The sequence below is a fragment of the Dromiciops gliroides genome, chromosome 6 (genome assembly GCF_019393635.1).
Source record: "Dromiciops gliroides isolate mDroGli1 chromosome 6, mDroGli1.pri, whole genome shotgun sequence".
NCBI classification, from domain to species: Eukaryota; Metazoa; Chordata; class Mammalia; order Microbiotheria; family Microbiotheriidae; genus Dromiciops; species Dromiciops gliroides.
This window is the reverse complement of record NC_057866.1, coordinates 121,682,398-121,708,972: the sequence shown is the minus strand read 5'-3', so window position 1 is coordinate 121,708,972 and position 26,575 is coordinate 121,682,398. Positions and strand designations below refer to the sequence as shown.

General features: G+C 36.6%; 1 protein-coding gene across 1 annotated transcript in view; it reads left to right on the top strand.

Annotated features, from left to right (window-relative positions):
* Positions 1–26,575, top strand: part of NFXL1 (nuclear transcription factor, X-box binding like 1) — a 73,803-nt gene that overhangs the window by 39,745 nt on the left and 7,483 nt on the right. The window contains exons 12-18 of the mRNA XM_043973132.1: positions 674–794; positions 1,306–1,465; positions 2,752–2,843; positions 9,305–9,326; positions 11,765–11,905; positions 15,265–15,431; positions 18,913–18,982. Of these exons, the coding sequence (XP_043829067.1) occupies positions 674–794; positions 1,306–1,465; positions 2,752–2,843; positions 9,305–9,326; positions 11,765–11,905; positions 15,265–15,431; positions 18,913–18,982 (773 nt within the window). The remainder of the gene's footprint in view (positions 1–673; positions 795–1,305; positions 1,466–2,751; positions 2,844–9,304; positions 9,327–11,764; positions 11,906–15,264; positions 15,432–18,912; positions 18,983–26,575) is intronic.

Genomic DNA, 26,575 nt, shown 5'->3' with positions numbered 1-26,575 from the left:
TTTGTCTTTACATAGATAGTAGTCATTTCAGACCCTTATGACAAAAGCACTTACTCAAAAAAATGTGATTAAAGTGACTACATCTAATAGTACATATATTTTTCTGTCTTTATAGTTCTTCATCTTTGTGATATTATCAGTTCTTCTGCACTGTTTTTTAAATGATTCAATTCAACTATCTGTAATTTTTTTCATTTATATTTTAAAAGTCATTATATTGTTATCTTGATTTTGCTTATTTTATTCTGTATCAGTTTGTATAAATGTTCCCAAGTTCTCTAAACTCGTGTAATTTCTTGCTGCACTGTGATATTTCATTATTTATATTTCATACTTCTTTTAGCCATTTCCCTGTTGATGGACCCCTACTTTGCTTAAAGTTCTTTGCCACCACAGAGATTACTTCTGTGAATGTTAGTGTACATTTAACTGATGTTTTTGTTTTAACATCCTTTGGTATGTGTAAAAAATGGGATCACTGGGTGTGGATACTTTGGGTCACTTTTCTTGAATAATTCCAATTAATATCCACAGTGGTTGGATTCATTTATAACTTGGCCTGCAATATATTAGTGTGTCTGTCTTCGCCTGTCCTTTGTAACTTTCACTTTTTTGTCATCCTTGTCCATGATAAAAGTTTTTTCTTTAAAATGTTTATGAACATTTTTTTTAGGTAGTTGTTATCCTTGTCCTGAAACAGTAGATGTGAAGTGCAAGTGTGGTAATACGAAGGTGACTGTACCTTGTGGCAGAGAACGTACCACCAAACCACCCAGATGCAAAGAGCTGTGTAGGTTAGTGTGAAGACATGCAAAGATCTCCCATAATTGTTTCAGGTTTTGATAGCATTTGATTTCTGGTCTTAAAATTTTTCTTCAGGGTTAAAATATGATGGTGTATAGAATATTTGTACATTGATAATAAACATGTAAATTAATTTTCATTTGAAGACTAAAAGTTATGCCAGGCACACCATTAACTTAAAGAGAAAAGTACTTGTAGTTTACTGGTCTTGAATCTTGGGCTCATCAGATTTTTTGCTTATGCTCAAGGATTGCAGTTCTAAGTCTGTTAAATTTTATAGAAAATACTGACCTGCTTAGTAAAGTTCTTCCCCTATGATTTCCCAATTCCATTGAAATCACTGTCTTCCAAGATTAATATATTCCTTTAACTTCTGAACTTTGTCTCTGTAAAGAGTATAACAACTTTATGTATTTTTTTGGTAGTTTCAAATTTGATAGAATTGCTCGAGTAGGTTTAAAAAAAATTCTCACAAATATTTGTTGATACTTTCTGATTTAGCCAGCCTTCAAGTTGCCATCATCCAAATCGAGAGAAACATCGGTGTCATTTTGGCCCTTGTCCTCCATGTCATCAGCCTTGCCAAAAAGTTCTGGAAAAATGTGGTCATTTGTGTCCTGCTCCATGCCATGACCAAGCATTAGTAAAGCAAACTGGCACGGTAAGAAGGAAATGTTCTCAAGAGCCAAGTTGTTTGTATTTCTTAGCTAAACAAGTCATTTGTGTGTCACTTGATCTTTCTTTTGAAAATATTTAGAAATCACTATTCAGCCTACTTTTGCCTTGAAATATTGTATTTATTTTAATTTCTCTTACTCTAATCTTTGCACTTAAAAATTTGGGGGAGGTAGGCCTTATTGAAAGCATTTTTTTTTTGTCCCTGAAACTTGTACTTATTAAAAGTATCATATAGCATTGTATATAAGAAGCATTGTATTTGGAGTTTTGCCACTTACTATGTGTATGACTTTGGACAAGTCATTTTACCTGAATCAAAGTTTTTTCTAATTATAAAATGAGAGTATTTGACTAGATGATCTTTTTAGCCATGCCTTAAATCCTTTGTTCCTATGGATCTTCCTTAGATTTTGATTTTTCTCACCATTTCCCAAAGAACAATGCTACACAAATCATTGGTAAAAGTTAATAGGAATTCTTATCTAGACCATATAACATTTCTGAATTTCTCCCTTTTTCTGCAAAATTAAAGTTGAATTCTATTTATGTTGGGAGAGTGGGAGCTTTAAATGGTTTACAAAATAATTAAAATCTTTCTTTCACAAATTTTTGCATAATTTCAGTTTGGGCAAAGGATTACTGGGTAACAGTTTGTAGCTCCAACTTATTTATTGACTTAATCTGAATGTTAATGAAAATTAGTAGGTGTATTGAAACCACAAGTAACTGTTCTTAAGAGTGGCTCAATTACAGTTGTCCACAGTTTATTGTAGCAGCAGCAACTCAGGAGAAATGTGAGAGAGATAGAAGTAAAAAAGAATGAGAGAGCAAAGATATGGTAGAAAAGTAAAGGTTGTTCTTTTCCTTAGCCAATAGTTACTCTCAGGCTGTAATTTTAATTATTTTTTGTCCTGGAAAGGATAAACTTGAAATTGATCCTCCCCCAAATCACAAATAAACTTTATGACTAGTAAACATATTGAATCTTCAAGAGATAGTATTGTGGGAGATTATGGGAAAAAACCTTTTTTTTTTTAATTTAAAAAACATAAAATTAAGGATACAAATATAGTCATAGGCAAATATTTGAAAAAACAGTGAAGAAACAAAACAAAAAAGAAACAAAAAAAATTTCTTTTCATTCTTCTTGAGAATTTGTCCCTGAAACTTGTAGTTACTAATTATGTGTCTCATAGTGTTTGTCGTGCTCACAGAGAGTTTAAGCACATATATGATAACATGAATTTAAACTATTCCTATTGTTTACAGCATCAGCCTGCAGGGCCTTGGGAACAGATTTCTGAGCCAGCATATATTCAGACTGCTTTGCCTTGTCCTCCGTGTCAAGTTCCTATTCCAACGTGAGTATAAAAAATACTTTGGAATCTGTATCTGACAGAAGGAAAATGAAAGTAGAATGAAAATCCATTCAGAGTTTCTATTGGCATCTGTTCAGATTGAGATAAGCACAAATTATACTCTGCTTTCACATGGCAGGCAAAAGATGAAATGACTGAGGAAACAAAGGTTTAAGTTTCTGCACATTTCAGGTTATTAAGCAGTGTATGCTAGTCGCCTAGGAAATTAGGACCAGGCCCCTTCCTTGGCTTAGGGATGGACCCCAAATACCAGGGGAGACAGACTTTTATACACTATCAAATAAGGCCAGTTAATTAAAAGGAAACAATGCACCATTAGGTAGGCTGATTTCTAGTGTGATGAAATATTGGGAACTTTCCAAGTTGGGAGGGAGAGGGTGAATAGGTAGAGTTCCCTGAAATCAGAAAAGGAGGTATCTCACTCCCCTCAAGTGTCTGAACAGTCAAAGAAACATAGAAACAGAGGCAGAGGGTTTTTGTTTTTGGTTTTTTTGGTGAGGCAATTGGGGTTAAGTGACTTGCCCAGGGTCACACAGCTAGTAAGTGTCAAGTGTCTGAGGCCGCATTTGAACTCAGGTCCTCCTGAATCCAGGGCCAGTGCTTTATCCACTGTGTTACTTAGCTGCCCAGCGGCAGAGCTTTTAAACTAAATGAATTACCTTAAATATGAAATTGGAGGGGCAGCTAGGTGGCGCAGTGGATAAAGCACCGGCCCTGGATTCAGGAGGACCTGAGTTCAAATCTGGCCTCAGACACTTGACACTTACTAGCTGTGTGACCCTGGGCATGTCACTTAACCCCCATTGCCCCGCAAAAAAAAAAAAAAAAAAGAAATTGGAAGTCACTTCGAGTCTGATAAAATAAAGGAAATAGCTGAATCACTAAAGTCTCAGATTGTTAACTAATTGATAAAGGATTAGAATTCTAAAATTTCTTACATTGTATTTTGACTTTTAATGGTTTTGGTATTGCTTTGTATAGTAATTTTAGTATTTTGAATGGGATAAATTAATGTCAATATTTATTTGAAAGTTATTTTCTACAAAATTAACACCTTTTTAAAAAAAGATGTGGCTTTTGTTGCATTTATAGTGCAAATTTAGTATGTGGAGTGCTTTGGGGAAAAATTGCTGTCAGTGACTTCTGGGCCTCAGTTTCCACATTTGTAAAATTATGAGGTTAGACTTGATTTCTAAGGTTCATTTCAGCTCTAAATCACATGGTTATATATCAGTTATACATATAATCTTAAGTGGGTACATCAAAGCCCTGGGAAAAAAATATAAGCTGTCAGAATTTAGAGGAATAAGTGTTTTTGTCCTCTTTTTCAGACTTGCCAGACAATTTCCCACTTAACTTGGCTTACTTTTTTAAAGATTGCTGAATACAGTGCTCAAGATTGTGTTTGTTTATTGTTGGGGGTGGAGGATAGGATTCTTTTATTCCTCCCAAAATATTTTACATATTAAAATAGGAAGATTTTATCCAAAACTATCCAAGAGATTATAGATTGTGTTGGAAGTGACAGTGGACTAGAAATCAGAGGACCTGCCTGGATTGTAGTCTTTGTAGTCCAGCTAACCTGACTCGGTTTTAGAGTGGGGAAAAACTTTAGAGATCACTTTAGAGTCTAACTTCTTCATATATTAAACTAGACAGTTGCTAGTTGAGTATTACAATATCAGATCATTTACTTTTTTATGCTGAGGATACACTATAGATTAAAACTCTTAATTTTAAAAGCCAGAATGAATTTTCACTTCTAGGGTGACTACAGTCTTTTTAGTTGAAAGAAGGAAGCTTCCGTTACCTTTATGAAGGCTTCTTCTTGATGTCTTTTTGACCTAGGTTTCTAAAAACCTAGAGCAGATGCTAGAAGTAGCTTCCATTTATTCCTGGAGTGATTTCTTTATTATTCAACTTATACTAAGTTCTTTGGCACAAATTACATTAAATACTTCGGGTGTTGTTTTTTTCTTATTCTTCTGAAAATGATCACTTTCTATATTTTGGTACAATGGAAGATGATACTGAGAACTTCACATAAGCATTTACCAATTTAACCTGATTTGCATATTTGGTTTTACATTCGAATATCTCTAATCAAATTATCACACATATTCTTTGCTCCCCACTGTTATACTTTTAGGGAGATTACTATCCCTCCTTTTACCCCCGTTGCTATGGGTTTTGCTTCCTGGGGCCTCTCAGTCTGTCTGGGTTCCTGGTTTTCACCTTGGGCTAGGCCTGTCAGACTGGGGTCTTCAGTGGTGGGACTGTTGGTAGCATGGAGAAAGAGAAAACAAAAAGGTGAGCCCTCTAACTCCCTTTTAGATGACTCCCTCTTTCCTAACTTTCCTTCCCGATAGTATCCTCAGGCTTTGTTGGTTCCCTCTGGAGCTGAATTCTACTTTTTATCCCAGAATTTCCTATGAGATGTAGAGGAACTTATTTTAGTACTTTTCATACTGAAAAACTCATTATCATTTATATTACCTGTATCTTGGCATGTAGACTCTAAGACAGACCAGGTGTGGATAACCATAAAAGAAAGCTATTCCTTTCTCTCTTGCCTGTTTTCATGATTGTTTTTAGTGCTTCAGAGATAAGCGTGGGGAGCGGTGGCAGACAACAATTTTAAACCGTTATCATGGGCCAGGCACCATGCTAAACACTGGGGATACAAATGAAGCTATTGTCCTTGTCCTCAAAGACCTTGCAGTCTAATGGAGAAAGACAGCACACAGAAACAAGCTGAGATGGGGAGCAGAGAGGAAGTTTCCATGGTGTTGAATTCCAGAAAGTCAGAAGGAAGTAGAGTATGGAGGGGGATGAGGGTTCTCTGGTCAAGGCCCCTCCCTACAACGGCGCCTTATGAAGAACTCACTATGAGGAGAATCATTGGCAAAGCAGAGAAAAGATCTGGAAGAAAGTGGCACTGAAGGCCGAGACTCTTCTATCCCATAGTGACTCAAGGAAGGAAAGAAACAATGAAAGAAGTGAAAAGAAAAATAGGCAGGCTTATCCTAGAGTACTTTGGAAAGGGACGAAGGGAGATGCACGGGGATTTATACCAGCAGGAAGCCCTGTTCTCATATACCTCCATATCCCTAAAGATGTTGTTCTTGGCACTGGGGACCACCATCAGTGATTTGACCTCAAATGATCCTCTGATCCTGTTGTTCCTGGGATTGCAGCATTATCCCAATTTCAAATTGCCATTCCATTTTCCTGTGGGAAGATCGTTTTAAAATAGTGGTTACGTTCCATAATACTCTCATGACAATGCTATATTTCAGTTAACATTGCAGGTTAAATTGGCATTTATGGGATAGTCTGATAGCTTAACCTCAGAATCAGAATTTCAATAGGGAAAGGACTTCCTACTTCATAGCTGAAAAAGAATTTGTTCTGTGAAATACCTGAAAAGGTTCTACTCAGCCTTTTGCTCAAAGACCCTAGTGAGAGGAGTCCTTTACTTACTAAGACAGCCCATTTTAGTTATTAATTTGGGTAGTTTTAATTAGGAAGATTTTCCTGATGCCTGAATTTGCTTCTTTGCCATTTTAACCTGATTCTGTCCTTGAGGGCCCAAACTGAATAAATGTCATCCTTCTTGGTGAAAGCCTTTCAGATACTTGAAGACAGCTGTCTTTTCCATTCTGAGTCTTTTCTTCAGGCTATCTCTGCCTAGATGTTTTATTCTCTTACGACAAGAACTTTAGACCCATTACCATCCTGGTCACTTTCCAATCTCCTAATCTCCTTAACATGTGGCTCCCAGAACAGACCTCACTATTCTAGGCCTGACCATTGCACAGTACATTAGCATCATCCTTCCTTTTTACCAGTAGAGATTTGTCTGTGCTTAGACTTTTAGTTGCTTCTGATAAACTGGTAAAAAGTAAGAGTTACTAGATTCCTTAAGGGTTAGCAACTTGTAGCTACATTTATAACAAAGATTAAAAACATTTAAAAGTTAATTTGTGGGTGCAGCTAGGTGGCACAGTGGATAAAGCACTGGCCCTGGATTCAGGAGGACCTGAGTTCAAATACAGCCTCAGACACTTGACACTTACTAGCTGTGTGACCCTGGGCAAGTCACTTAACCCTCATTGCCCCACCAAAAAAAAATTTTTTTTAAGTTAATTTGTAATCCAAATAAAATTTTAATATATAAAACAAGGTACTTGTAACCTGAATAAACTTTTCATATATAAAAATATGGTACTTGAAAAAACAAGCTAAGTTATACAAAGTAATTTTCATGTTCCAAATTAACAATATTTTATCAGGTTCTGATGAAAAAAATCTTATATTTCTATTTCACTTTCCTTGTCCTCCAGTGCCCATATACTCTTCTGATAAAGGGAGAAAGAAAAACAACTTTAGACAAGAATAATAGAATTGGGATAGAACTTAAAAATCACCTAGTCCCAAAATCTCATTATTCAGATGAGGAAACCAGGGTCAATAAAAGTGAAATAGATTGCCCACAGTTAGTTGTGCACCTAGAACCCAGATCTCCTTCACTCTTAGTCCAATGTTGTTTCTACTACACCAGAAACATTAATTCCAAAAGTGATTAGTTATGATAGATAAGTGAAAGTAGGACAAGTGCATTTGCTAATCTGTTTATACCTGCAGAGAACTTTAGTCTTTCTTTGCTCTTGAAGTTTGACATTTATAATGGATATATAGTACTTCCAAACTTGTTTTCCTTCCCATTTTAGGGTTATTCTTTGAATGGACAATCAAAGACATTGGTTCTATAACTGACCTATTCTTTTTTGCCTCTTGCTTTACTATACGTGCCAGAAAGTTATGGTGGCTTTTAATAATACATGGATTGATTTTAAAATTAATAGCCCATAGGGGGCAGCTAGGTGGCACAGTGTATAAAATACTGGCCTTGGATTCAGGAGGGCCTAAGTTCAAATATGGCCTCAGACACTTGACATTTACTAGCTGTGTGACCCTGGGCAAGTCACTTAACCCCCATTGCCCGCTCCCCCCTCCAAAATAAAATTAATAGTCCATAGCAAACCACAGAAAGGTTGACTATTTGTTATTAAGTTTTCATTTACTCTGATATTATGATTATACATCTCATTTTTGTGTTGTTTTTATGATCTGGTAATTATAGAATTGCTGTTCCATGTAATCATGTGCAATAGAGACTGAAAGAAAAACAAGTAGGGATCATAAACTTGAATGTATTGTATAGCCTCTATTGAAGCTGGGGACTTTTTTTGGTTTTGTCTTTAATATTATCTTTTGTAAATCTTTTAGGCTAATATAACTGCATTGGCAAGATCACTTCTTGTGGTCGTTTTATCTAGAAATTTTTCAGAATAGGATCTTTTTTGGTGCTTATAGATCCTTTAAGTATTTTGATTGAATATATTGTCAATTCAAAATAAAAGTTCTTTCAGTTTAAATATCATCTTCATGAAAATTTGTATATTGGATAGAAAAAACTGTCTAATTATAATAAGCACCTCATACTCAATCTCCAGCATCTCCACAACTGAACTTATTACCTTTCCCTCAAGCCATACCTCCCTACCAGACTTACTTATTTCTAGCAAGGGAACCAGTGTCTTTCTAGTTCTGTGTTTCTAATATTGGTGCTGCCCTTGATTCCTCCCTTTCACTCTCCCCAGCTCCAGGTCAGGTGACAAATTTTGTCATTTTTAGCTTCACAACATCTCTTTACTACCCTAGTTCAGTCCCTTATCCCTTCTGGCCTGGAATTTCAATAGCCTCATAATTGTTCTTTCTCTCTCAGATCTCTCATTACTCCAATCCATGTTCCACATAGCTACACATTTCCTAATGTCTCTCCAATGGATTCTTATTTCCTCTAGGATTAAATAATAAGCTCTTCTGTTTAGCTTTTAAAAACCTCCAAAAGCTGGGCCCCCACCTACCTTTTCAGCCTTGTTTGCTGTTATTTCCCTGCCCATGCTGTGTGGTCCATCCAGATCTTGCTCCTCCTCACACAGGAGAATCTATCTTCCATCTCTGTGCCTTGGTCCTGACTTCTTCATGAGCGGCATGCAACTCCTTTTTCACCCCTATCTTTTAGAATCACCCATTTCTTTCAAATATGTTCTATATCTCTGTCCTATAGCTTGCTTTACCATATATATGCCTATTTATATACATGTCATCTCCCCTCATAGAATGAGTTCCTTGAAGTCTGCAGGGACTTGGATTTTTGTCTTTGTGTCTGTTCCCAGGAAATGATGCGTAGTATATCTCTAGTTCCTAGCACATAGCACTTGAATGCTGACAAATAATTGAAGCGATCTTTAATCAAAGTTGAAACATGTTGTTACTAAAATACTGATATTATTTGGCATTTTTTTCCCTTTAGGATTTTTTAAGGAATCCTTTCGCATGTATTTAATCTTTTGATTTCTCTTTTTTCTTTGCAGAGAGTGTCTTGGGAAGCATGAGGTGAGTCGTGGGCAGTTTTTTGTTTTTTTTTTTTAGTGAGGCAATTGGGGTTAAGTGACTTGCCCAGGGTCACACAGCTAGTAAGTGTTAAGTGTCTGAGGCCGGATTTGAACTCAGATCCTCCTGACTCCAGGGCCGGTGCTCTATCCACTGTGCCACCTAGCTGCCCCGGCAGTGGTTTTTAAAAAGTGATTATTAGAAAACTTGCAATGTATATTTGTTATATACTAGAATAAAAACAAAATGGAAGCAGTTATTTTTAGCAGCTTCTACAAAGTCCAAGTATTTTGATTCAATTAACTTTACAGTTTCAGAGTCCTTTGAGTAGCAGTAAGGTCTATATACCATAAAATATACAATGACAATTTAGCTCTTCCTTAATTAAATCTTTTGGTTTTCAGCAGAATTCTAGAAATTCTGGGTATTATAGATCATCTGGTCTGTCTTCTCACTGTATAGATGAAGAGACTGAGGCTCAGCAAGGAGAAGTGGCCTCCCTAGGATCTGAAAGCTAGTGACAGAATGAAGATTACAGCCTGGTTCTCCTTGCCCCATCATTGTTGGTAGACAGTGATGGTGCAGTGGATAATGTGTTGGAATTGGAATCAGGAATACCAGAGTTAAAAAACCTGCCTTACTAGCTTTGACCTTGACCAAATCACTTGAATAGGGGTAATAATAGCACCTACCCAACAAGGTTGTTGAAAGGATCAAATGATAAAACATCTCAAGTGTTTTTTAAATATTACATTGTCCACAGAATTCATTTTAAGAACCTTTGAAGGAGATTTTTCGTAGCAAGTAAATTGGTTAGAGCTCATCTAAATCTTACTTTTGAAATTTATTTCAGTAATTCTAGGTGAAGAATAGTTTTTTAAAAAAAGAATCTAAAAAAGGATATTATATAGTCTGATATTTTTCTTTAAATGATGTATTTGGTTTTGGAGATGTTAGGTGAAGCTGTTTAAAGCATGGTGGTCTCAGCTACTACTTTTATTAATAAATAATCTTGTTATTTCACAAGCCTACTATAAAATTTTCTGGTAGAGAGAAACAAAGGTGTGCCCTGTATTCAGAGTCAAAACATACAGACAGCTCCATTACCTAATTATTGTTTCTAGTTTAACCACAGGGTAATATTTCTTTAGTGAGTTTGTAAGATTCTACGAGAGTTAGAGTAACCTAGTAATGTTTCATCTTTAATCATACAAAATATTGTCAGTACCCAGTCCTGCCCAAAAATGAAAACAAAAATAGGTTGTAGATTATAACTTCTTAAAAAATTTTGAATAAAAGTATTTTATTATTTTCCAGTTACATGTAGAGATAGTTTTCAACATTTGTTTTTATAAGATTTCCAATTTCAAATTTTTCTCCCTCCCCTCCTTCCCCTAGACAGCAGGTAATCTGATATAGGTTTTTATATATACATAATATAACATTAAACATATTTCTGCATTAGTCATGTTATAAGAGAAGAATCAGAACAAAAAGGAAAAACCTCAAAAAAGAAAAACAACAGCACCAAAAACAAAAGAAATAGTATGGTTCATTCAGCATCCATATTCCACAGTTCTTTTTTTTTCCTGGATTTGGAGAGCCTTTTCCATCATGAGTCCTTTGGAACTTTCTTGTACTATTGTATTGGTGAGAAGAATCAAGTTGATCACAATTGATCAACACATAATGTTGATGATACTGTGTACAATGTTCTTCAGGTTCTGCTCATCTCACTCATCATTAGTTCATGCAAGTCCTTCCAGGTTTCTCTGAACTCCTCATACTCATTGTTTCTTACAGCACAATAGAATTCCATTATATTCATATACCACAACTTGTTCAGCCATTCCCCAATTGATGGACAGCCCCATATTTTCCAATTCCTTGCCACTACAAAAAGAGCAGCTATAAATATTTTTGTACATGTGGGTCCTTTTCCCTTTTTTATGATCTCTTTGGGAAAAAGACCCAAAAGTGGTATGCACAGCTTTATAGCCCTTTGGGCATAATTCCAAATTTCTCTCCAGAATGGTTGAATCAGTTCACAGCTCCACCAACAATGCATTAGTGTTCCAATTTTTCCACAGCTTCTCCAACATTTATTATTGTCCTTTTTTGTCATATTAGCCAATCTGATAGGTGTCAGGTGGTATGTAGATTATAATTTAAAGCACATTGAGGGGGCAGCTAGGTGGTGCAGTGGATGAAGCACCGGCCTTGGATTCAGGAGGACCTGAGTTCCAATCCAGCCTCAGACAGTTGACACTAGCTGTGTGCCCTTGGACAAGTCACTTAGCCCTCATTGCCCTGTCCCCAAAAGAAAGAAAGTTGAATAATTTTTTTCCTCACTGTCAAATTCATTGTCACCATTGGAGCAGGATCATATCTAAAACATAAGTATTAAAATGTGTGTTTTCCTGCTTTTCTTAATGTTACAGGTCAGTCCCCTACCATGTCATGCTGTGGGTCCTTACTCTTGCAAGAGATTTTGTGGACGGAGTCTAGATTGTCAAAATCATACTTGTATGAAGGAGTGTCATAAAGTTACTGAAATGAAAGGCTGTGTGGATGAAGGAAAGGTAATGTCCTTATTTTGTTTTTGTTTTTATAAGATTTCTTGTTTCAAATTTTTCTCCCTTCCCCCCTCCCCAAGACAGCAAGTAATCTGATATACATGTGCATGTCTTTATTTTTATAAGTAATCTTGTTTAACAGAATAGATTTTAGTGGGAATTTTGTCCCCTCTTTCATCTGTGTTAACATTGAGGATTTAAAAATATTTGGATATTTCCATGGAGCTGTGATCTCACTGATTTGGATATAGATCCCCAACCAGTACAGATTGCAAACCATTTGTACATTCTTGTTCAGTGCTATTCTTATCCTGTGTTTTTACATACAATTTTCATAAAGAATCTATTCAGTACCATAGATTTCCTTTGATAATTTACTAATGACTGGCACACCTTTTTTTGCCTGGTCATACTTGTCCTCTTGGATAGTTTGATCCACTAATCTCTTCTGCTCCTCAGCCCTGCCCCAGGCTGCTCTGGCTTTGCCTCTTGTACTAGACTGAGCCTCTAGTAGTATCTCTCTGCCCTAATGTTTGTCCTTCTCAGTGACAATGATAAACAATTCGGTGACTGGTAGAGGTAAGTAAAGATTGTGGTTCCGAGCATTATTGGGGTTGCTGGTGGCAGATTGGGTGGCTATAGTCAGCCAGAATCTGCATGTAGTTTTGGGATATAAGAATAGTGAGTTTGTAAGATTCTACGAGAGTTAGAGTAAGCTAGTAATGTTTCATCTTTAATCATACAAAATATTGTCAGTACACAGCTCATTTCATTACAGTGATGGTTTCTGAATAAGTTTATGTGTAGTTTTTCTGATCTATTTCCAATAAAATGTGCATTCCTATATAACACAACTCTTGATCCCTGACCTTATAGATAGTATTGTTATTCTGTAAGCCCAATGTCTCATCAGGAAGGGAAGGGAGGGAAAGGACAGTCTCCTGTATTTCTGGCTTTTTTGTTTTGTCTTTAAGCTTCCTTCTGGTCTATCGCTGTTTCAGATATCCCAACCATGTTATTATCAGACTTTTACATGTGCTTAGGTTAGCTCCTTTACCTGTGGCCCTTTGGATTAGTGGATTTCGAGCTGAAGGAACTTTTAATATCCTGTAATAGAGCAGTTTTCAAAGTTTGGGGTGTCAGATCATTGAGGACTCCCAAAAGCCAAAGGGCTTTTGTATGTGATGTAAAACTATGGATATTTATCAGTTTAGAAAGTAAAACTGATTAATATGTTAAATTATTGGTTCATTGTAAAGTAGCATCAAACCATTATATGTTTACACAAAGCGGATTTTAAAATGAAAAATCACTGTATTTTTCAAAACAGTGAGAAGAGTGGCATTGTTTTACATTTTTGTGAATCTCTTTACTTTCTGTATTCATTCTGTTGTTAACTATAGAAATTTGATAAAATTTAAAATTTCTATTGCTTCATGAAGGACATTTTTTTTTCTTTTTTCTTTTTCTTTTGGTAAGGCAGTTGGGGTTAAGTGACTTGCCCAGGGTCACACAGCTAGTAAGTGTCAAGTGTCTGAAGCCGCATTTGAACTCAAGTACTCCTGAATCCAGGGCTGGTGCTTTATCCACTGCGCAACCTAGCTTGCCCCTCTTTTTTTTTATCAAGGACATTTTTAAGTGAAACTTAACTTATTAGAAGTTGATATTTAATGTGAACTATGCTTCGGATGGTGTCTAATCCTAGAGGATAGGATTTGAGGAAAATAGTAAAGATGGAAGGGAGATGTCTTGGCAGATGCATCCTGTTGGAAAGAGCATATGATTTGGTTTTGAAGAGCCTGGGTTTTATCTTTGTTCTGCTATATGTTTCTCTACTTATTTGACTTGGGTCAAGTCACTTCTTTCCTTGTATGTTAAATGAGGAGGTTGGATTAGTTGATCTCTAAAATCTCTTCTATCACAAAATACTGTGATAGGCCCCAGAAGTCAGGGACTGTATCTTGGATTTCTCTGTATTGTCTGAGTTTAGCATATACTGTCTTTCACATAGGAGGCAATCAGATATATATATATATATATATATATATATATATATATATATATATATATATATATATATATATATATATATAATTATTTTTTTTTGAGGCAGTTGGGGTTAAGTTACTTGCCCAGGGTCACACAGCTAGTGTCAAGTGTCTGGGGCTGGATTTGAACTCAGGTCCTCCCGAATCTAGGGCCAGTGCTCTATCTACTGTGCCACCTAGCTGCCCCTCAGATTTTTTTTTTTTTTTTAGTGAGGCAATTGAGGTTAAGTGACTTGCCCAGGGTCACACAGCTAGCAAGTGTTAAGTGTCTGAGGCCGGATTTGAACTCAAGTACTCCTGACTCCAGGGCCGGTGCTCTATCCACTGCGCCACCTAGCTGCCCCCCTCAGATATTTTTTAAACAAATAAATGGGTATAGTTTAATAGAATTTTAGAGCTGTAAAGGATCTTCGCACTCTAGTCCAAACCTTTCATTTTACTGATTTGCTTATTAAAGACAACAGAGGTTGCAACTTGAGGCCACCTGGAAAGTAGGTGGCAGAGCTAGGCCTAGGATAGAACACAGGACTCTCGACTTAGTTTATTGTTCTTTATATTTGGCAAATAGATGAGAATTAGTTGTGATGAATATTTTGTAACTACTTTATGATGGAAAATGGCTGCCTATAGGCCTGTTTTCAAACCACTGCTATTTTTCTTTCATAATCTTAAATGTTTAGAAAAGTATTTTATTTGCTAGATACTGTATAAGATTTAAATAACCTTAGACCTAGATGTTTTGGTCATAATCGATATCTAAAAATTGTGATAAAAATGTTTAAACTTTGCAATTTATTATCTATATCTAAAAGATTGAGCTATTTTGTCCATCTTTATGAAATTCATGTTTCAGTAATATCCTGTGGATAAAGCCTGAGTATTGCATGGTAGTTTGATAATGTCAATGACTTATTTATCAAGGTGTTTCGTTTTGCCTTAAAAAACACAATTGTTTTTATTCTTTTTACTTTTTCCTCTACTGCTAGTCATTTGAAGATTTTGTTTTGGAAAGGGGGGAGTGAAATCTGTGCCTTCTAATTTTATGACTCTTTTATACCTCCTCTTTTCCACATTCTCTTTTAAAGCAGAATTATATTTTTAAGTTAGATAAATGCTTATTTGAACTGTCTTGCTAATTTATATTTTTTCCTACATACTTACACTATAGGTTAGTCTCTTTTTTCCTTTTCTTTTTGTTGAGTAGGAAAGCTTGATTCCTAAAGAATGTAGACTTTTAAAAAATGGGTATTAAGGAAATGGGAAATCACAAATAGTGGTTTCCACAGTTGGCTAAATTTATTTTTTATTTCTTACTAGTCAGGGCCAGAATGTCTTCAGTGTGAAGAAGCATGCTGTAAACCACGGCCACCAGGTTGTCCTCACCCATGTATGTTGCCCTGTCACCCTGGAGAATGTCCTCCCTGTGTTCAAATGCTCAGAATAAAATGTCATTGCAAGCTCATAAGCTTATATGTGGAATGCAGGTAAGCAGCTTGAAGGAGCTACTTTTCTGTTTCTAGATTTTAACATGAACGATATTAAATATTTGGAAATTTAATATTTGGAAAATTAATTATTTTCCCAATTACATGTAAAACAATAAAAATTTGTGTTCCAAATTCTCTTCTTCTCTCCTTCCCTCCTGCCTCATTGAGAAAGCAAGCAATTTGATCTAAATTATACATATGCAGTCATGCAAAACGTTTCCATATTGTGAAAGAAGACACAGACCCAAAAAACCCTCCAGGAAAAATAAAGTAAAAAACAAAAAACATGCTTAGATCTGCATGCAGACTCCATCAGTTCTTTCTCTGGAGGTAGATAGGATTAACTAGTATTTCTTCTAAGGATGTGTCTCCTAACAAAGGGAAGAAAAGTGGAAACAAACATTAAGGTCCTCCTTTGTGACAGGCACTATGTTAATTTCTTTTCAAATAATTCGCATTTGATCCTCACAACAACCCTGTGACAAGTTAAATGCTTTGCATAGGGTCAGACAAATAGGAAGGCTAGATTTGAACTCATCTTCCTGAACACATGCAAACATGGTGTGTGTATGCACACCCACATATACACACATTCTCACACTTTAAACTAGATTTCACTGAGCTAGGGTGACGCCTTCGTGGTAGGGAGCTGCTTGGGTGCAATAAAAAGTTGTGATTTTCCCAGGAGCTCACAACCGGTGTGTGTACATGGAACTTACATCAGGTTTTCTAACTATCCACCAAGTCCAGACACCTCAAAGAAATTACAAGTCATACCCCCTCATAACAAAACCTGAGAAGCTGACCAATTCACACTGTCATACTTGAATTTTGAAGTATCAAAGGTTGCTGTGACCTTGATAAGTTGAATTAAGCGGGCCTTTTGCTAGAACTTTGTTAAAAATTATTTTTCATTTTAAGTATATGTAGAAATTTTTTATTAATGGGATATGACATATAATTTTGTGTGTGTGTGTTGTATATATGCATTTTTCTTATGCTTTTATGGAGAACAAACTGGGCACATAAAATTGTTCACTAAGGGAAAAAACCAAACCATTATCCAACTTGATCATTTAAGGTAAAGGACTTTGGCCCAAGTTTTAACTAATGTGAAAGTTTTTATATCTTTAAGATATATCATCAGAATTTCCATACTTTTTGCTGAATATCTTACCTTTTACATTGCCAATCAACTATATTCAAATACTTTACGTATTTTTAAATAAAATCTATATACATACTCTTAAATTGCATATACATACATACATACATACACACATATGGATATACACATACACATATGTATAAAAACACATGTGGGGGGGCCTTGACTTTACTTATTTTAAATGAATGTTTGACATTAAAGTGACTACTGAGAAGATTATTAACGGGAACTGCCCAGTTCTCATTCCTCAAAACATCTTAGCATCCTCACCCATTCTTCTCTCTTTTCCTCTGGTCACTGAAAAAGAGAGATCTCTACTGCTCCTAAGGCTAATTCTGTCCCTATCTGTTAACCGTAGGATGTTGTTCTGGCAGTTACCCTTTCTCTTAATTCATCCTCATCTTGTTTCTGCTAGCCCTTTCTCAGCTCTCTGTATTATGGTCTTTCCAGCCCTAAAAAAAGAAACAATCACCTCTTGATGCTTCTTCCTCATTTAGCTGTCCCCCTTCTTTTGCTCTCTTCAATCCCTCCATTGGAAGAGAAATCCATGTGCAGTCATTCCCTCCCTTCACTTGCAGCTTACCATCTTTTTTTTTGTTTGTTTTGTTTTGCGGGGCAATGGGGGTTAAGTGACTTGCCCAGGGTCACACAGCTAATAAGTGTCAAGTGTCTGAGGCTGGATTTGAAATCAGGTACTCCTGAATCCAGGGCTGGTGCTTTATCCACTGCGCCACCTAGCCGCCCCTGCAGCTTACCATCTTACTAATAAAACTGTTCTCCTGGGGGCCCCAATGACTGCCAAATAGCCCCATAGAGAAGAAAGTTTCATTTGTCTTCCTTTTTGACCTCAGATATACTTGACATTGTGGACTCCTTCCTTTGGATACGTTTTCTTCCCTTGACTTTAGATAGATCACAGATTCCTGGTCTTCTTCCATCTAAGCATTTTCCAGTTCTTCTGCTGAATTTTCCTCCTTGTCCTTACCCCTTAATATGATTATTGCCCCCTCCTTTCTTGCTCTTCTATATCTCTAGTCTTGGTTTTTCTCAGCTTTAGACTTGTACTTCTAACTTCATATAGGATATTTGATTGGTATTTCAAGCTTACCTTTTCCAAAAACTGAACTCATCTTTCACTCAGAATTTTTCTTATAACTATTTTTGTTTGTGATAGCGTCACTATGATAGTAATAAATATAATTCATAATATTCATAATCTTGGTTATATTTGAATTTTTATTTTTATTTTTCTTTCATAGCTAGGTAGCACATCTAGTCATGTGTCCAACTCTTAAATTTATCCTCTCCTCTCTCCCTACTACCACTGGTTTTGTACCAGTCCTCATTATCACACCCAAGGACTGTTGCAGTTTTCACCTGAGATATCTTTCTAACCTCTTGCTTCCACCTCAAATTCATACAGTTGCCAAGTTAATTTTTTCTTATTCATGTAGTTGATCATGGTATTGTTGCCCAGAAATCTTCATTGGATACTTCTAAGGAAAGTTAAAACTCTTAACCTAGCATTCAAGACCTTCCATGATCTGGTGCCCCTTTTCCCTTTCCAGCCTTACCTCGTTTTTCCTTTTTCCATATTTTTATTTCTGAGTGCCTGTTATTTGACTTTTGCCTTTGCCGTAATCTATCCATGCTTTAAAGTATAACTGAGATTCTCATTACTCTCAAGCCTTCCTTTTTACCTCTAGTCATCAACTAATGATGCCATGAATCTTGTTACTATAGCCTTTTGTTTTCCTTTCTATTGAAACTGTAAATATTACATAGTATTCTTTGTAACATCTTTTTACTGTAAGTTCCATTAGGTTGGTCACTGTCATATCTAAATTTTCTATTTCTAACAGCACAGTGCTGTTTACACAGTAGGGGCTTAAAAAGTATTTGGATGCATAGCCGTTTGAATGTGAATGAGCTAAAAATCTACACAAGACAATAAAGCAGAGCTTTGTATTTAATAGAAATTTAATAAATGACTTGAATGATTTTCTTGAAAAAGCAGTTCATTAAGAAACGTAATTAAAAACATTTTTTTTTTGGTGAGGCAATTGGGGTTAAGTGACTTGCCCAGGGTCACACAGCTAGTAAGTGTCAAATGTCTGAGGGTGGATTTGAACTCAGATCCTCCTGACTCCAGGGCCAGTGCTCTATCCACTGCACCACCTAGCTGCTCCTAATTAAAAACACTTTATAAAAAATTTAGAAATTGTTTGGTTTTTTTGAAGTGTGGCAGAAAGTTCCAGAAAATGGAATTCTTATTCTGATGTTTTTTAAGTTTTTCATGTTTGGTTTTAGACGATTGTCAGCTGCAGATATAGATGAAAAGAACCTATTGACTTCCTGCAAAAATCAGTGTCCTAAGGAGGTAAGCCAGAATAAATGCAATTGTCTTTGGTTATTTCTAATAACCTTTTGTTTCTTTCCTTTAACTCATTACTTCTCTTTGAGTTTCTTATTTCAGGTCTAAAACTGTAAACTTCAGATTCTCCTGATAGCATTGTTTATAAAATTATAACTGGTATGCATAGTATAAGCATGGATTTATTTAAGAAATCTGGCAACAGTAGAGCATAGTCCATAATTTTCAAATAGTAAAAAATGTAATTTAAAAAAATTAAAGGTCATTTTCCATAATGAACAGGTAAAAGATAGAATTTCTTTATTAATAAAAATAGCAGAAAGTATGAGCAGGTTCATAAAAAATTAGATAACTTCTTAGGTAGTAGCCCTGTAACCTATAAGTAAAGGACATTGAGAATATCTGGAGGAATATCACCAATCTGTTAGAATTGATTTCACATGAGAACAGCTGTGTGCACGTGGTGCCATTATCAGATCAGCTTGAGGAACCTTGCTTTGATCCATCCATTGGATATATTTAAGTTTTATTTTATGTTGCTATCACATCCATAGTTAGCAAGCTAAAAGAAAGAAAAACAAGAGTAAGAAAATGAACTGTTCAGAATAAAGTGAAAGCCTTCAGTAATTTTCTTCACTGAACTAGGTACAATTTTTAAGTAACTTTTCTGTCATTGGACAATAGCAGTATTGAGTTGAATTATTAAGCACCAACTCTACTAGTCACTAGAAATACAAAGAAAAAACAAGTCTCAGCTCTTTAGGAACATTTTTCAGGGAAATATAGCCTATGACACAGGTAAGTCAATATAAAATAATTTAAGCAGGAAGAGGAGAATACTAATGACTGGGGAAAAAATGGAAAGCTTTGTAGAGGAAATGGCATCTGAGGTGTTCTTGGAAGAAAGAAGGATTCTAAAAACCAGCAGATAAGGAAGACAATGCATTCTAGCCATATAGGATGGTTTGTACAAATGTATCAGGATAAAACATGGAATGTTGAGTTTGAGGAATAATACTGTTTAGTGGAATGTAGAATGCAAAGATTGTGAAATAAGACTCGAAAAGTGGGATGGAAAGAGGTTGTGGAGGATCTTAAATGTTAAGTTAAGGAGCTTACATTTCTCTCAGAGGTGCTGAGGAGTATAAGGGGCTAAAATTCTAGCTAGTCTGTCTAAAATATCTAATGAGTGGTTGCCAATAAATTATAAGCTTTAGCAAGAGTTAGACTTTTTTTTTTTTTTTTTTGCGGGGCAATGGGGGTTAAGTGACTTGCCCAGGGTCACACAGCTAGTAAGTGTCAAGTGTCTGAGGCTGGATTTGAACTCAGGTCCTCCTGAACCCGGGGCTGGTGCTTTATCCACTGTGCCACCTAGCTGCCCCCAAGAGTTAGACTTTTAAACATTTATTAAGGAGAATAAGAATTTGGTAAAGAGTGAGAGAAAGGCCTAGATTCATCTATCAAAGGGACAGAGCATTCCTAGCTCTGCTCTCTGCCAGAGTCCACACGAAGGAGAGAGTCAGAGTGCGAGCCTCCCCCTTCTTCCTCCCACAAACGTCACTTCCTGATGCCAAAGAAAAGACGCATGGTCCTGCCCTCAGAGGCCCTCTCCTCATGTTGGAGCTTTCCTACAGTAAGTCTCCAGCAGGTGGTGTCATTCCAATCATTACAGGAGCCACATGAAGCTTTTGAATAGGCAAGTGACATGATTAGATCTGTGTTTTAGGAAGATGATTTTGAAAATATTTGTAGGAAGAATTGTAATATTAAGTTATTCCCAGTAAACTTTTTATACCTTGTTTTAACATACCTTTGTTGCTCCCCTTGTACTTTGAGTACAGTTTTTTATACTGTTAAAAAATGATGATAACTATAACTGCTGATCTGAAAAAAATTATAACTGTGGGCTATATGAAAAATTATATCTATGAGCTGAAAAATTATAACTGGCTCTTAAGTCCCTTCGTGGTCGCCATTCAATGTAAAAATTATTTTAACTAACTGGTGGGCCTAATCTGTGGACTCCTGGATGGCTATCTGACTGTTTTTTGCTGGTAAAGCTATAGCTGGCTATTAGCTGCCTATTTGCCTGGGAGTTTAAAAATTCCCCCAGCTACCTTAAGCGAGGGCCTGCCCCTTCCCCCACTGTCTCTCAGACTGATAAGCAAAAGCCTTTTTTTTTTCTTTTTAAATAAAGCAGGGTTTATTTCTATGAAACACTTAGAATTAAATATAAAGAGAAATACAACCTGACTGGTAAAATGCACAACTCTTTCTCTCCCCTGAGGGTATGCTGCTGCAGAGGCCTGCAGCCATGCCTTGCTCAGACTAGTTTCCCCTCCCTGCTTGCACTTTCTCCTTCCATCAGGACTTTCACTACCTTCCCTCTTTTCACGGTAGCCACCCAGGACCCCTCCTTCTAACTGAAAGCCCTGCTTTCACTACCTCTGCTCCTGAATATAAATCCTTTCTCACTGGACCCTCGGGCCATGCTGTTCCCAAGCAAATGCCAAGCTAATTCCCTGGCCACCCCAGGGCAGGGGGCTGCTTGGATGAAGCTGGCTTTTGCCTGAGGTTTTTCGTGGGCATCCCCGCTGAGCAGGGCCTGGGCTTGCCAGATTTATGGCCAGGGTGGTCTCGGGTAGAGCAGTTAGGCTGGGGGAGGGGCGGTCTGTTCAGGGCGTCTGAGGCTGATTTCAGCTGCTCACAATACATAGTACAGCTAAACAGTTGTTGCATGTATACTTGTATTTGGCTAGACTACACAGCTGGCTGCCCAATTGCTTTTATGAGACATTTAAAAGGTACTGAAATGGTTCAGATAATTAGTGACCTTCCATGTGGCCCAAGGACCCCTTTTCCCAAACTCTGCACTCTCAAGTACTTGGTTAGAAAAATAAAAAAGTGTCTGAAGGAGCAGAGGAAGTATACTATTTTGTAGTGGGCAAAACTTGAAAACAATGAAAGAATCCTTTAAAAAAAATAAAAGATTACTTCATTTCATTTATTTATTTATCTATCTATCTACTATCTATTTATTTATTTTTGAGGAGCAATGAGGGTTAAGTGACTTGCCCAGGGTCACACAGCTAGTAAGTGTCAAGTGTCTGAGGTCTGATTTGAACTCAGGTCCTCCTGAATCCAGGGCATGCCACCTAGCTGCCCCCAAAAGATTAGTTTAAAGAGACATGATATATTCCCATTACAGTTCTCAGTTGCTCTGATCCTATATCTTAGCTGACATTGGATTAGAATTTTCTCTTATAGAAGACTATAGAAATGAAAAGCTTTCTTTGACTAATAAAATGATAGAACATCAGCAAAATTGAGAAGGAAGAAAATCAAATTGCCAAATTAAGAAAAACGAATAAAGTGAAATCCAATAGAGAATTAAAAAATCAATCACCTACTATACATAATTATATGATAGCCAAATAATCATTTAGGTTTGTTTTTGTTTTTTTGTTTTGGCGGGGCAATGAGGTTTAAGTGACTTGCCCAGGGTCACACAGCTAGTAAGCGTCAAGTGTCTGAGACTAGATTTGAACTCAGGTCCTCCTGAATACAAGGCTGGTGCTTTATCCACTGCATCATCTCTGCCCCCACTAATCATTTAATTTTCTTTTTTTTTAGTGAGGCAATTGGGGTTAAGTGACTTGCCCAGGGTTACACAGCTAGTAAGTGTTAAGTGTCTGAGGCCGGATTTGAACTCAGGTACTCCTGATTCCAGGGCCAGTGCTCTAACCACTGCACCACCTAGTTGCCCCAATCATTTAGTTTTAAAGATAGAGGATTACCTACAAAATATATAGATTACCTAAATTAACATTGCATGAAATAGAAATCTTAACCCTGTTGTTGAAAACGAAATGGAACCATCTATATAAAGGAACTACCCCAGGAAGGGGAGAAAAAAGACCAAACCTGATTCAAATGTTGAATTCTATTAAACAATTAAAGAACATTCAATATTTGTTATACCTATTAGTCTTTAAAACTGAGAAAGAAAATTCTCTGATAATGTGTTCCTAATAGTTGAATCAAGGAATTGTAGACCAGTAGTTTATAGAATTATGGACCATTTTCACTAATGAGATTTGATGCCAAAATTTTAAATAAATTTCTAGGAAATGTGTAAATACTTTTAATTTGATACCTGTAACAATAAAAATATACTTTGCCTTATAGGCACTGTGATTTTCTGAGAGGTGCTTTTATTGTTTGTCAAAATGCCAGTTAGTAAGTCAGGGGTTTTTTCTTTGATGGACTGTGATTTCAAACAAAAAATATGCCTGTCATCAAAGTGGGAATTGCTACTTTGTTTTCTGTATGTTTTCTGACCTTTCACTGGAAGATGTGTTCAGTTTTATAGAGTTTTAGTGATTTTGAAGTGGAGGGCTATATTAGAACAGGAAATCTGTTGTTGTTGTTGTTGTTGTTTTGGTGAGGCATTTGGGGTTAAGTGACTTGCCCAGGGTCACACAGCTAGTAAGTGTCAAGTGTCTGAGGCTGGATTTGAACTCGGGTCCTCCTGAATCCAGGGCCAGTGCTCTATCCAGTGTGCCACCTAGCTGCCCCAGAACAGGAAATCTTGAACTAGATTTTCTTAATTGGGCTTGTAGGCCCTGCCATGTGATGTAGTAAAGTGCCATCAGTTTGATGATAGGGTAGGGTCCCTAAGACTAGTAGAAAAATCACCTGCCATGCATGCAAAGGATAGCACATAACCATAATTGAAAGGCTTTCGTTGGTTCTTTTTGGAGGGTCTTAATTTTTCTGTTATTATGTCACAGTGTAGATATATGTCTCTTAAGGATACTAAGCATGTTTCAGAATTAATAAATACTCTTTGGTTCTCCCACTCTTTTTCTAAGCAAACCTTAAAAAAATGTGAACTGACTTCATTGATTTTAACCTGGGAAAGTGGTAATTTGTTATAGTTTTTAAAATTTAATAATTAATAGAAACTATTTACTCAGTGTGGAGAATAAGTCTTACTGTCAGTCATCTACAATGAAAAATCTAGTTTGGTTAATTTTGACAGAAAACATTTCTATTTAAAATTTTTTTACAGGTCAGGTTTTTAATTTTTATTCTTAGTTTAATTCTAGCGATATGAGTGGTATAAAGAGCACGTGACTCTTTTTGTTCTCTTCCTAGGTTATTATGTATCTAGGCTTTCAAGATGTGGACAGCAGGAGCTTAGAAATTCTATTGATAAATGCTAAATACATTTTTTTCCTTGGGAATAGCATTGCAATTTCAAAGGATTTCATTCTTTTTTTAAAAAAAGTTATGTATTATAGCTTGAGGCAAAATCTTATTGAACTTGAAGTAGTCAAATACCATAATTTATGGACTTTGGGTGTGGTTTTGTTTAAGAATTTCAGGCATTAGGGAGAAATGGAAAATGTAATGTTAATTTTGTTTTAAATTGATCATTTTTCTTTTCACATAAACCCGATATAGATAAAAACGATATGCAACACGTTTAAAGTTACATTGCTAAACAGTGAGAAGATACTGGAGAAGTAGGCTAGTTTCCAGAAGGAACTATTAGAAGTGAAATTAGATTTTTCCTTTTTGCTGAGATGGACCATTCCTGTCTTCCCCATCTCCCTGTCCCCCCCCCCCCCAAAGACCTTATGTATATTTTTTCTTTGTACTTACCCCAGGCTTTGGAATGAAAGTAATACTAAAGAAATCTTTAAGGGAAATGCTGGTTTTTCTTTTACTTTTTTGGTTGAGGGCAGGATGGAGAGGGGAAATTTGGAATGTACACAGGGAGCATCTTGTAGTCTATGTATTTGTTACCCTTTCCAGAAATTGTATTGATTAGAATGGTTTTTTGTTTTTTGGGGGGCGGGGCAATGGGGGTTAAGTGACTTGCCCAAGGTCACACAGCTAGTAAGTGTCAAGTGTCTGAGGCCGGATTTGAACTCAGGAACTCCTGAATGCAGGGCCGGTGCTTTATCCACTGCGCCACCTAGCCGCCCCCCCTTTTTTTTAAAAAAAAGATGAAATTTCTTTTTCAAAGTTTACTTTAGAGCCGTAATGGTATACCATATATAGAGAGTTTTGGGAAATGTCAACATTTCAAAGAATTGAATGCAAGTAGGAAATTCTGATAAGTACCTTTAGATCTTAAAGGGATCAGAGCCATTAAGAAAAATAAACTGCCAATTTTAGTGGTGTGGTGTGTGATCAAAGCATAGAAGACGGTTTAGGGAAAGTTTAAAAGAACCTTTTTTGATCCCTGAATTATTTTGTAAAATGTAGATCCATGAAACAGCATTTAAATATAACACAGGATATACAGTCAAATGTGAGTTTTAATCTAGTCCAATCACTAAGTTTCTCAGGGCCTGGGTGTGAAATAATGGCTTCAAACTCTGTTTTAGTTTTAGTAGATAATAAACTCAGTATGAGTCAAGAGTCTAGTAGTGATAGAGATAAGGAATGTATCCATGATTTCATTGATGCCCAGCAAGCTAATCTATCTACCAGCAAAGGTCAACACCTTCTTTGCAACTTAGTCTTAGGACAGTAAGAGTTTAAGAGACTTAAGGGGTCCTGCAGCCAGGGTGTGTCAAAGGCCTACTTAAATTCAAGTATGGTTACAAGATCTACTTTTTCTCCATTACACAAAACTGCCTTAGTTATTGATGAGTCAGCAGCATGATTATATGTTGTGTGGCAGATGTCACTGAGTGCTTGGGGATAAAGAGAAAAAAGAGATGGTTCCTGCAGCCCTCAGGATACTTACATTCTTTGGGGAGGAGGGCAAATGACATCTAGAAAGTTAAGTGAAAAATATTTACAAAGCAGTTTCTGAGAAGCAGGATCAGAATTGCTTCTTATAGGAGGAGGCGGTCTTTGAGATGGACTCAAAAGGAAGCTATGGATCTTTGAGATGGTGTTGAAGAGAGTGCTCATTCCATGCATAGGGGCAGCCTGGGCAAAGACACAGAAATAAGAAAAGGAATGTCAAAGTAGGATGGTTTGGCTGGATGGCAGGGTGGACAAGAGGGAGAAATACATATGCTAAACTAGGAAAGCAATACTGTGGAAGACCACACAAAAATGTGTATTTTATCCCAGAGGCGGGGGGGGGGGGGGGGGAGCCACTGTATAGCTCTTTGAGCAGCGAAGTGACCTGTGCTTTAGGAATATTAATTTGGCAGCTGTCGTATCTGAAATAAAGATTAATAAAGGGGAGGAATCTGGACACAAAGAGACCACATAGTAAGTTGTGTACTAGTCCAGCCAAGAGATAATAAGGGTTTGAGCTCGAGTAGTGGAGGGAAGAGGACAGAAAGCCATTTTGTGAAGGGAGAATGTGGTCTTAGGCTACATTAAGAGGTTTGGAGGTGATAGTATATGTTGTACTCCACTCTGTTGAGACCAAAACACAAGTTATGGGTTGTGTTCTAGATGCCGTATTTTAGGAAACACATCAATAAACTAAAGAGCAGTCATAAAAGAGTGATTCGGGATGGTGAAAGATCTGTCATGTCATGAGGTTCAGTCAAAGGAACGAAAGATAGACTGGAGAAGAAAAGAACTGGGGGTTTGGGGAACATGAATTATTTGAAAGAC